The 13,074-nt window shown below is 47.3% G+C and overlaps 1 protein-coding gene across 1 annotated transcript in view; it reads left to right on the top strand.

Annotated features, from left to right (window-relative positions):
• Positions 1-13,074, top strand: part of AVL9 (AVL9 cell migration associated) — a 245,175-nt gene that overhangs the window by 149,914 nt on the left and 82,187 nt on the right. The window contains exon 6 of the mRNA XM_063922557.1: positions 7,065-7,131. Within this exon, the coding sequence (XP_063778627.1) occupies positions 7,065-7,131 (67 nt within the window). The remainder of the gene's footprint in view (positions 1-7,064; positions 7,132-13,074) is intronic.

The following is a 13,074-nucleotide window of genomic DNA, read 5'->3' as shown; positions in this document are numbered from 1 at the left end:
TTAATAAATTTGAGTTCCATTGATAATTTCTCTTACGTCCTAGAGGATGCTGGGGACTCCCAAAAGGACCATGGGGTATAGACGGGATCCGCAGGAGCTTGGGCACACTTAAAAGACTTAATCTGGGTGTGAACTGGCTCCTCCCTCTATGCCTCTCCTCCAGACATCAGTTAGACTTTGTGCCCAGGAGTGACTGGATGCACACTAGGGGAGCTCTCCTGAGTTTCTCTAGAAAATACTTTGTTAGGTTTTTTATTTTCAGGGAGACCTGCTGGCTACAGGCTCCCTGCAGCGTGGGAGTGAGGGGAGAGGAGCAGACCTACTTCTTCTTAGTTAAGGGCTCTGCTTCTCGGCTACTCGACACCATTAGCTCCAGAGGGTTCAATCACTTGGTGCGCCTAGCTGCTTGTTCCCGGAGCCGCGCCGTCACCCCCCTCACAGAAGCCAGAAGAAAGAAGTCGGGTGAGTATGAGAAGATCAGAAGACTTCAGGACGGCAGAAGACTTCAGTAACGGAAGGTACAGCACAGCGGTAACGCTGTGCTCCATGCTCCCACACACATCACCAACGGTATTTACTGGGTGCAGGGCGCTGTCGGGGGGGGGGGGGCGCAGCGCGCCCTGGGCAGCATGTTACTGGAATTTTGGGGCTGGCAGAGAGCTTTCCAGTGCCTCGGCACCGTTTCCAGAAACCCCCGCCGGCATATTTCATTTTTAAATTTGGCGGGCAGAAGCGCGCCGGGAAGGGGGCGGAGCTTCGTCCCGCGGCTCAGGCCCCATCTTCTCCTTCAACACGCGGCTGAAGGGAGATGCTGCCGGGACGTCCACATTCCTCAGACAAGTAACGGGGAGATATTCAGAAGGGGGGGGGGGGGTGGGGTGCCGCAGTGTGGTGCTTATTATCATTACAAAGCAGCGCTGGGTACATATATCTTTTCTTGGTTATATGGGCGCTGGGGTGTGAGCTGGCACACTCCCTCTGTGTCCTCTATCTGGGCTTCATTGTGGGCCTGTCACCTAGCTGGGACGTTCTGTGTGTTGTTGTGTGTCGGTACTACGTGTCGGCATGTCTGAGGCTGAATGTTATTCACCAGAGGAGGTTATTGGGGGAGCGGATGCGGGGCTAGATGTGGGACTGTCAACGTAGCCGACACCTGATTTACTCGCATTGCTCAATAATATAAATTCTAATGTTGCTTCTTTATCAAAGAGGTTAGATAAGTCTGAGTCACAGACGCAGGTGTGGAAAAAGTCCATGGAAGAGGCTTTGTCTCAGGTTCAGACCCCATCCGGGTCACAAAAGCGGCCATTTACTCAGGTGGTAGATACTGATACCGACACGGACTCCGATTCCGATGTCGATTTCACTGAGGCTGCTTTACATCCACGGTTAGTTAAAAGTATTCAGTACATGATTGTGGCTATAAAAGATGTTTTACACATTTCTGATGAACCTGCGGAACAGGAAACAAGGATTTGTTTGTTCAAGGGAAAAAAACCTGACGTGAAGTTTCCCTCCTCTCATGAAATGTATACTCTTTGTGAAAAGGCTTGGGAGTCGCCGGATAAGAGGTGGCAGATTCCCAAGAGAATTTACATGGCGTATCCTTTCCCCTCTGATGACAGGGAAAAATGTGAGGCGTCTCCAAATGTTGACAAAGCTCTATCTCGTTTGTCTAAGAAAGTGGCGCTTCCGTCCCCTGACACGGCAGCTCTCAAGAATCCGGCGGATCGCAAGCTGGAGACGTCTTTGAAGTCCATTTTCGCTAATTCAAGTGCATTGCTCAGACCTGCTGTGGCGTCTGTATGGGTGAGTAGTGCTATTGCTAAATGGGCTGAGAATTTAGCTAATGATATGGATACCCTTGATAAAGATAATGTTCTTTTGACTCTCTGTTATATCAAGGACGCTGCAGATTACCTGAAGGATGCGGCGAGGGACGTCTGTCTCTTGGGTTCAAGAACCAATGCCATGTCGATATCAGTTGTGGATCCATCAATGGAACGCTGATGCCGACTCCAAGAGAGCTATGGAAGCGTTACCCTTCAAAGGTACCGTCTTGTTTGGGGACGGCTTGGCTGACCTGGTCTCGACCGCGACTGCGGGCAAGTCCTCTTTTCTTCCTTATGTTCCCACACAACAGAAAAAGGCACCACATCGGCAAATGCAGTCCTTTCGTCACAATAAATACAGGCGTGGAAAAGGTTCGTCCTTCCTCGCTTCAAAAGGTAGAGGAAGGGGAAGGAAGCCTCCTGCAGGCTCAGGCGCCCAGGACCAAATGTCCTCCCCTGCTGCTACCAAGTCCACCGCATGACGCTGGGGCTTCCCTGGGGGAGTCCGGACCGGTGGGGGGTCGTCTACGAATATTCAGTCAGGTCTGGATTCAATCAGACCTGGATCCTTGGGTCCTAGAGATTGTGTCTCAGGGATACAAACTGGAGTTTCAGGAGATACCCCCTCACCGGTTCTTCATTTCTGCATTACCAGTAGCTCTTCCGGACAGGGAGGTGGTGCTGGCAGCGATTCAAATATTGTGTCTACAGAGGGTCATTGTTCCCATTCCCTCGTCCCAGCGGGGGGAGGGGTTCTACTCCAGCCTCTTTGTTGTGCCGAAACCGGACGGTTCGGTCAAGCCAATTCTGAATCTAAAATCCCTCAATCCATACTTAAAAGTTTTCAAGTTCAAGATGGAATCCCTTCGAGCGGTAATTGCCAGCCTGGAAGGGGGGGATTTTATGGCGTCAGTCGACATAAAGGATGCCTACTTACATGTCCCGATATATCCTTCGCATCAGGCCTTCCTCAGGTTTGCGATACAGGATTCTCATTACCAATTTCAGACGTTGCCGTTTGGGCTCTCCACGGCTCCGAGGATTTTCACCAAAGTCATGGCGGAAATGATGGTTCTCCTTCGCAAACAAGGGGTTACAATAATCCCGTACTTGGACGATCTACTGATAAAGGCGAGGTCCAAGGAACGGTTGCTGAGAAGTGTATATTTGTCACTCTGTTCTACGACAGCACGGTTGGGTACTCAATTTGCCAAAATCTCAGTTGATTCCGACCACTCTGCTGCCTTTTCTGGGCATGATTCTGGACACGGATTTACAGAAAGTATTTCTTCCAGAAGAAAAGGCTCTGGAACTGCAGGTTATGGTCAGGGAACTTCTGAGGCCGACGAGTGTGTCAATCCATCACTGTACTCGGGTTCTGGGGAAGATGGTTGCGGCGTACGAAGCCATTCCATTTGGCAGGTTTCATGCCCGGGTGTTTCAGTGGGACTTGCTGAGCAAATGGTCCGGGTCTCACCTGCACATGCACCGGAAGATAAGTCTATCTCCCAGAGCCAGAATTTCTCTCTTGTGGTGGCTACAAGATCATCACCTCCTAGGGGGACGCCGGTTCGGTATCCAGGATTGGGTACTTCTAACAACAGATGCAAGTCTCCGGGGCTGGGGCGCAGTCACCCAAGGAAGAAACTTCCAGGGGAAATGGTCGCTCCGGGAAGCCTGTCTCCACATAAATGTTCTCGAGTTAAGAGCCATTTACAACGGCCTGCTGCAAGCAAGAAGCCTTCTTCAGGGTCGACCTGTCCTGGTACAGTCAGACAACATCACAGCGGTGGCACATATAAACCGTCAAGGCGGAACAAGGAGCAGAGCGGCAATGGCGGAGGCCACAAGAATCCTTCGCTGGGCAGAACTACACGGAGCGCTCTGGCAGCAGTCTTCCTACCGGGAGTGGACAACTGGGAAGCAGATTTCCTCAGCAGACACGATCTCCATCCGGGAGAGTGGGCTCTTCACCAAGAGGTATTTGCAGAGGTGACAAGGCGTTGGGGAATTCCGTTGATCGACATGATGGCGTCTCGTCTCAACAAGAAGCTCCCGAGGTATTGTTCCAGGTCAAGGGACCCCCAAGCCAGTGCAGTGGACGCCCTGGTGTCTCCGTGGGTTTTCCAGTCGGTGTATGTGTTCCCTCCACTTCCTCTCATTCCAAAGGTACTGGGGATCATTCGACGAGCAAGGGTTCAGGCGATTCTCGTCGTTTCAGATTGGCCAAGAAGGGCCTGGTACCCGGATCTTCAGGAATTACTGGTGGAAGATCCTTGGCCGCTTCCTCTAAGAGAGGACCTGTTGTTGCAGGGTCCATGCGTGTTTCCAGACTTACCGCGGCTACGTTTTGGAGGTTGAGCACCAGATCTTAGCTCGTAATGGTATTCCCAGGGAGGTCATTCCAACTCTCATTAAGGCTAGGAAGGAGGTTACGGCGAAGCATTATCACCGTATTTGGAGATAGTATGTTTCCTGGTGCGAGTCTAAAATGGCTCCTGCGGAAGATTTTCACTTGGGTCGCTTTCTCCACTTTTTACAGGCGGGAGTAGATGCAGGCCTGAAATTGGGTTCCATCAAAGTGCAGATTTCGGCTTTGTCTATTTTCTTTCAAAAAGAGTTAGCTGTCCTCCCAGAGGTTCAGACTTTTGTGAAAGGAGTAATGCATATCAACACTCTGTTTGTGCCTCCTGTAGCTCCATGGGACCTTGATGTAGTCTTACGGTTTCTCATGTCTTCCTGGTTTGAACCTTTTGCATAAGGTTGAGTTGAAATTTCTCAATTGGAATGTAGTTATGCTATTGGCACTGGCGTCTGCCATGCGAGTGTCAGAGTTGGCTGCCTTATCTCATAAGAGCCCGTACATTATTTTTCATTCGGATAGGGCGGAATTGAGGACTCCTCAACAATTTCTGCCGAAGGTGGTTTCTTCATTTCACATTAACCAACCTATTGTGGTCCCGGTGGCTACGGAAGCTGTGGCGATTCCAAAATCTCTGGATGTTGTAAGAGCGTTGAAGATCTACGTCACTAGGACAGCTGTTGCTAGGAAAACAAAGGCGCTGTTTGTCTTGTATGCTTCCAACAAAATTGGTCATCCTGTTTCAAAACAGTCTATTGCACGCTGGATTTGTAGTACGATTCAGCAGGCTCATTCTTCGGCCGGACTACCGGTGCCGAAGTCAGTAAAAGCCCACTCTACCAGGAAAGTGGGCTCATCTTGGGCGTCTCGGCGTTACAGCTTTGCCGAGCAGCTACTTGGTCAGGTTCAAACACTTTTGCTAAGTTCTATAAGTTTGATACCCTGGCCGATGAGGACCTTGCGTTTGCTCAGTCGGTGCTGCAGAGTCGTCCGCACTCTCCCGCCCGTTCTGGAGCTTTGGTATAATCCCCATGGTCCTTTTGGAGTCCCCAGCATCCTCTTGGACGTAAGAGAAAATAGGATTTTGGTACTTACCGGTAAATCCTTTTCTCCTAGTCCGTAGAGGATGCTGGGCGCCCGTCCCAGTGCGGACTATTACTTGCAGTGTTTTCTTGCTGGTTAAATTAATTTATATACGGGTTGTGTATTTCTTGTTTCAGCTTGTTGCTGGTGTTAATTCATACTGTTATCTGGTTTAAAGTTACTCCGGTTGTACGGTATGTTTGTGGTGTGGGCTGGTATGTTTGTAGTCCTTAGTTTAAACAAAAAGCTTTTCCTCGAAATGTCCGTCTCTCCTGGGCACAGTTCCTATAACTGAGGTCTGGAGGAGGGGCATAGAGGGAGGAGCCAGTTCACACCCAGATTAAGTGTTTTAAGTGTGCCCAAGCTCCTGCGGATCCCGTCTATACCCCATGGTCCTTTTGGAGTCCCCAGCATCCTCTACGGACTAGGAGAAAAGGATTTACCGGTAAGTACCAAAATCCTATTTTTTGTGTGATTTTGTTGTCAGCACATTCAACTATGTAAAGAACAAAGTATTTGATAAGAATATTTCATTCATTCAGATCTAGTATGTGTTATTTTAGTGTTCCCTTTATTTTTTTGAGCAGTGTGTATATGTATATATATATCTATATCGGTGAAAAGGTGGTACTTTAGCGCTACACCAAATGAGTGAAAATAAAGAGAGTCTAATGGGCCCTACAGACATGCCGATCCGCCGCCGAGCTGCCCGACGGCGGATACGGCCGACGAGCGACCCTGGCGGCGGGGGGGGGGGGGCAGTGACGGTGGGAGTGAAGTTTCTTAACTCCCCCCGTCACGCGGCTCCATTGAAGTGCAGGCAAATATGGACGAGATCGTCCATATTGGCCTGCATGCACAGCCGACGGGGGATCAGCGATGAACGAGCGCGGGGCCGCGCATCGTTCATCGCTGGAGCCTCCACACTGAAAGATATGAACGAGTTCTCGTTCATTTATGAACGAGATGGTTCATATCTTTCAAAAAAATCGGCATGTGTGTAGGGCCTATTAGTCCAGGGACAGTGGTTATGTCCAATTTCTCTGTCTCCAATCCACACTCCCTCTGACAGGGTGGCAGCCGTAATCCAGGTGACCGGTGTTCAGTCGGTCTGTTTTGATGAATCTAGAAAGAAGGTGAAAATAGCGCCTACTAGTGCAGTATATTAGGATCCTTCAAATGAAAACCTCCACCAGTTCAATAACACCCTTAGAAAAACGCAAGTACCATCATGAGTGGAGTTAACCACTTAATTAAATCGCACGCTCTCAAAATGGAATTCCCGAACTGGATAGATTTCTCCCTTCAGCTCCAGAACCTCATGGTACTTCTAATGCTCAATGATCACCAATGAAAAGAAAGAAGGTAGCCGAAATAGTGTAATAAAGTTTTAACACCAGTTTAATTGTTAAAAAACAAAGCAAATACCCGTACATCAAAATAATGTAAAAACAGCTTATCTGATGTGTAGTAGATACAGTTCGGTCTCTGTGTATGTATGTATGTATGTATGTATGTATGTATGTATGTATATGTATATATATATATATATATATATATATATATATATATATATATATATATATATATATATATTAGTGTGTGTATGCTAGTAAATAATGTTGTTGTTTTTTTATTGATCAGTGTATGTTGTAATATTTGTATGATGTATCTCTTTAACGCTAAACTTTTTTCTTCAGTGTATTTGTTTAGTCAAGAAGGGAAATGCTACATAATAATGACTGTATATATTTTGAAACAATTGATATTTATTTTCTTCTGCACAGGAGCTATATGAACATATGAATGGCTCATTGGGAGGAAGTGCATTAGAGGTGTCTCAGTTATATCTGGGTAAGTTGCTGTTTCTATAAAGCATGTACGCTTTCTCTTTATACAGACATTGATCTCAACAAACACAAATGCAAATGATATTTTGAAGCACAGGTCTATATTTTTTAATACAGCCATAATTAATATAAATTGAAGGTGGGCTATTATTTTTTTCTTATTCATTATTAAAATAGTACTAAGGATCATCTTTTTTGCTGATATTAATATTTTCTATAATGTTCAAAATGAAGGAAGGTTTGTGTAGCCACATCTGCTTAATGTTCTATCTCTCACAATCTATTACAAGGATATGGCATCTGTGTTAGAGATGAATAGCTCAGTTTTGACACATATTTTCTCAGACCAGAACTTGGCGGGAACAAGGGCATACATCAGATATCTGAAAATCTTGGTTCTTGCATGTTTTTGATCATATATGATCTAAAACACGCAAGAGCCAAGATTTATGAAGGATAACACGTGCCCTCTAATCTGTGTAATTGTTAACAGTGGTATATCTTGGTAAAGTATTAGGATTTGATTATTTGGTTATCATGCAGTGCAATGTGTTTCTGCCGTTACTCCCTGCCTCACTGTATGTCCTATGGCAAATAAACCATATTGGACCAGAAGGGATCGGTATGGGACCTCGGCGTACGGATGCCCGCTGTCACTAGGCCGACAGCGGCATCCTGTCCTGCTCGCTGTGCTCTCCACGCTGCGGACACGGTGGCTCGCTTTGCTCGCCAAACGTTCTATTCTCCCTCTATGGGTGAAGACTTGCCTGCCACTAAATTATTTTGAAACGTCGGGCCATATATATGGCACTTATTTAGGCAAAGGACGTCCTTCAGGGGAAACCAGTCCAAATCCGCTCGGACAATGCAACGGCAGTAGCGTACTTCAACTATCAGGGAGGAACTCGCAGCCAAAACACAATGAAGGAGGTAAGTCGCACGTTAAAGTGGGCAGAACTTCATCATCCAGCCTTGTCTGCAGTGTTCATTCCGGGAGTCCTAAACTGGGAAGCGGATTTTCTCAGTTGACACGCCATTCATGCAAACGAATGGGCTTTACACCCCGAGGTCTTCCAAATTCTGGTAGATAAGTGGTGGTTACCAGAGATAGATCTCATGGCATTCCTGCATATGGGTTAACAACAAAGGATCCCAAAGCGATCTTTGTGGATGCCCTGTCGGTGAGATGGAACTTTCATCTGGCCCATCGAAGTCATTACGAGTTGATTGCTGGCTAGCAACTTTTTGTAGCTCTGTGATCAGGTTAATTCTCTGCAAAACTGCGCATGTATATGCACCGCATTGTGCAGGCGCGTTGTACGGGTACAAAGAGGATCGTGCTGGGCGATGGATTTAACGAAGAATCCATTCGTACAGCCGATCGCAAGGTGATTGACAGAGGGTGTTTGTGGGTGTCAACTGACCGTATTCTGGGAGTGTTGGCAAAAACGCAGGTATGTCCAAGTGTTTGCTGGGCGGGTGTCTGACGTCAATTCCAGGACCAAAAAGACTGAAGTGAACGCAGCGGCTGAGTAAGTCCAGAGCTACTCAAACGGCAATTTTTTTTTTTTGTGCCGTCTGCTGCAAAACCGTTCGCACACTTGCAATGCTAAAGTACACCCCCCCCCCCCCTCTCCATAGGCGGCGACTATCTGATCGCAGCGCTGCAAAAAGTTGCTAGCGAATGATCAACTTCGAATCGCCACCTATGTGTTTCATCCAATCACCTTTATTACCCAGGGTGGTGAGAAAGATAAAGCAAGGGAAGGGTGCCGTGATACTAATGGCTCCGGTATGGCCCAGAATACATTGGTACACAGATCTGCAGAGGTTGTCGATGGATGCTTCATTCCTACTCCCTCAACGTCCAAGTCTACTGTCTCAAGGTCATTGCTATCAGAAGCACCTGGATCCGATTGCCTTTGTCGGCGTGGCTCTTGAGACCTCCATCCTAAAGCAAGAGGATCCTCACAACAGGTAATTCAAACAACAATGCTCAGAGCAAGGAAACCTTCCTCAGCTCGCATTTATCACCGAATATGGCAAGCCTATATTCAATGGTGCAGTGACTGAAAACTTTATCATAGGTCTTTCAGAGTTTCCAGAGTCCTAGCATTCCTTCAGTTAGGAATGGACAAAAGTCTAAGGGTGGCTTCCTTGAGAGTACAAGTGTCAGCATTGACTATATGGTTCCAAAAGAAAATTGCTAACCTACAGGATGTGCACACTTTTTTTCCAGGGAATTTTGCACATTCAACCTCCTTTTTGTTCCTCCTACAGTGCCTTGGGATTTAAGTTTAGTCCTAAAAGCCCTTCAAGTTGCCCCATTTCAACCACTAAAACAAGTGGATTTTAAGTGGTTGACAGCTAAAGTTCTCTTTCTACTGGCTATTGCTTCAGCTAGAAGAGTTTCAGATTTAGGTGCATTGGGGGTCATTCCGACCTGTTCGCACGCTGCAGTTTTTCGAAGACGTGTGAATGGGTTAGAACTGCACATGCACGTCGCTAGGCAGCGACGAGAATAACAAAGAAAGCGTTTGCAGTAGCGAACGCAAGAACATTGACAGGAAGAGGCCGGCCAGGGAGTGGCAACTGACAGTTTTCTGAGAGTATCGAAGAAAATGCAGGTGTGTCCGGCTGAATGCAGGGAGGGATCCTGACGTCCGCTCCAGGAAGGATCATCGCAGCGGGTAAGTCTTGAGCTGTGCAGAGACTGCAGAAACTTTTTGCTTCTGCAGTCTCTGCACAGTGGATTGCAGCCCTGCACAGCTAATCCCCCCTCCCCTGTAGGCGGCTACTACCTGGTCGCAGCAGTGCTAAAAGTAGCCTGCTAGCGATCAGGTCAGAATGACCCCCATTGTTATGTTGCCCTCTCTTTCTGATTTATTTATTTTTATCCAGATAGAGCGGTTCTCAGAACCAAATCTGGGTGTCTTCCTATGGTGGTGTCTAAATTCCACCTTAACGAAGAAATTTTAGTCCCTGCCTTCCAAGGGCCGGACCTTTCTGCTGGAGATGCATCGTTGGACGTAGTCCGTGCTCTACGTGGATCGTACCAGTGCCATCAGAAAAACAGTCACACTCTTTGTTCTCTACAGATTTCACGAGAGAGGATGGCCTGCTGACAAGCAGACACTGGCGAGGTGGCTTTGAATGACTATTTCAGAAGCATATTCTCAAGCTGATCTCCCTGTTCCCTGTAATGTCTCTACTCACTCTACTCGTAAGGTAGGTCCGTCATGGGCAGCCCAACGTGGTGCTTCAGCAGAACAGATATGTAAGGCAGCCACATGGTCTTCCATTAACACATTCATTAGACATTATGCCTTTGATACCTTTGCCTCTCAGGAAGCTTAATTCGGGCGAAGGATTCTCCTGTCCAATCAGGAGCATCCCCACCACTAAATTAGTTTGGGAAATCCCAATGTTATCCTGTGGATAACCTGTGGACCCTGCAGGAGAAATAATCGTTATGGTAGACTTACCGTTGATAACTGTATTTCTCCTAACTCCACAGGGATCCCACCCTGATGCACCTGATTTGAGGATCCTTTCACTTACTAACCTCTGCTTACGAAGGTGTGTGCATGTGTGTTCATCTCGTCTGATTAGGGCTCTCTATGATGCTCCTGCCTTGAGCGTTGGAAAACAACTGAATTGCCTGAGCCAGGAGGCGGGGATATAGGGACGGGCCTGTTGCGTTCTGGGAGGCCGAAAGCTTTGATCGTTTGGTGCCAATCCGCTGTCGCTACATCATATCCCAATGTGATCCTGTGGACTCAGTAGAAATAGATATCAACGGTAAATCTACCATAACGATGATTTTTATACAAATACATTGTTAAATTTTTCTTTAATAATTGAATTTCACATTTCGGGGTACACTGGTATTCCACAGGGAATAACATTGGGGTGTAGAGTAGGATCTTGAGCCGAGGCACCAACAGGCTAAAAGCTTTGACTGTTCCCAAGATGCTCAGCGCCGCCTCCTCTATAACCCCGCCTCCGTGCACAGGAGCTCAGTTTGTAAGTTGGTGCCTGCAGTGCAGCACTAAGGAGAGCTATTTTAAAGAAGATAGAAGACTTCAAGGGCTGCAGCAGAGGCACTCTAGTGCTAGATATCATTCTGATATATCCTGCTGCAGCTCCATCACCTCCCCCAGCGGCGCTGTATACTCCCGCGTCCCTGGTTGCCGGGTACTTACAGCGGAGGCTCCGGTTCTTCACCCAGGGCACACACACTAAGCGAAGTTCTCCGGGATCGCGTGGCCGCACTCAGGGAGGAGGTAAGAGGGTCCCCCAGACGAGACCCGCTGGAGATCGTGATCCCCCGCGGCCATTAGGACCCCACTAGACCACCAGGGCAAGGGCAAAGGTCGGATTAGGCTATAATCCATTTTTATAAAGGTCCGCAGCACCCGCTGGTGAAGTACAGCAAGGGGGATAAGGCTCTGGCCTGTAGCCCCTCCCCCAGCCCCTGGGCACTATTTAGAGTAAATGTTCCCGCCCTGGAGCTGCATCTCACTGTCTCCCTCACTCCCTGTCAGCGTTTGGGCGCCATTACACACAGCTGCGCTGATTCTGGGACTGCTGGGTGATGCCTCTTCTGTAAAGCGCCTGCATCATCAGCGCTGGGCATTTACAGGACACTTAAGTATTCTACATGTCGTTTAGACAGTGTTAGTTAAGAACAAGTGCATACTTTAGCGTTATTTAGTACAAGTACCCTGTTATATTCATCCAGTTTTTACTGTGCATTGATATATCTGTTTATATACATAGCTTTACTCAGTAATAGTATTGCTAGTCCAGTGCAGTTTTATTGTTTGTCATAATTCCTGCATTGTACATGTGACTCTGTGTGTGTGCATATAGCTGTATCTCACTCCTACTGCTATCCCTATATTCTGTAACCTGAGGGGGCTCTGTGCGTCAGGGTTATTAGATAATATAGGTATTTCACAGGATATACGTATTTTGTATTTTTCTCTGTGTTTTTCAGTCACATTTTACCTCAGAAATCCTCTGTTTGTTTGTGCTGTCACACTGCACGGAGGGTTTGTGTTAGGTATTATATCTGCTGATATTGTACTGTCGCCCGTGGTTTACGCTTTCTTATCATGTCAGCTACAGGGGGCGATGGGTCTGGGGCTGATTCTGCCGTGTGCGGTTATGATGTCCCAGATGCATTTGAGGATAACATGGCTGCAGAGGGTTCATGTTCTGGGGGTTCTGTACCCCCCAGTCAGTTTGTAACAACGGGGGCACATCAGGGCTCATCCTGGTCTGCCTTTTCTAAATTACTGACTACGCTGGTAACTAGACTTGCACTCCCTATGGGACCTACTGTGCCTTATCAGCCTTATATGGTCCCTGCGGTTAATCCTCCATGGACAGATGCTCTCTCCACTCAGTTACAGCACTTGAATAACTCTTTGGATAAACGTATTCCTGACCCTCGCCCGCCTAAGGCTAAACCTAAGAAGTTCTCTAGGCGGGCTGTTACTTCCTCTCAATCCATGCATGTTTCGGATACCTCTTCCGGTGAAGATGGCGTGTATACTGACCCCACAGACTCTGATCATGACATTTCTGATGGGGACTCTGTTTCACAGGTGGATGTTCCTGATCTATTAGAGGCTATCGGGCTCATTCTTCAGATTGATGATGATCCTGAGGCTGCTACTACATCTAAGAAACCGGACATGTTCAAACGTCAGAAGGTTACTAAATTGGTTTTATCTCATTCTGACCACTTGGTTGACATGCGTCAGGAATCCTGGGAGAACCCAGGAAAGAAATTCAAAAAACAAATTTAACTGTATCAAAAGCGCCTCAATATAATATATATATATGTATCAAAAAGCTTTCTGAATTACTGCGCAGCCTGCAACTATATGTGTGATAGTGGGAAGAGGTAAACTAAAAAAGGGGGAACCGGCTGCGC

This window comes from Pseudophryne corroboree, chromosome 5 (genome assembly GCF_028390025.1).
Source record: "Pseudophryne corroboree isolate aPseCor3 chromosome 5, aPseCor3.hap2, whole genome shotgun sequence".
Classification (NCBI taxonomy): domain Eukaryota; kingdom Metazoa; phylum Chordata; class Amphibia; order Anura; family Myobatrachidae; genus Pseudophryne; species Pseudophryne corroboree.
This window is presented reverse-complemented; position numbering and strand designations above follow the sequence as displayed.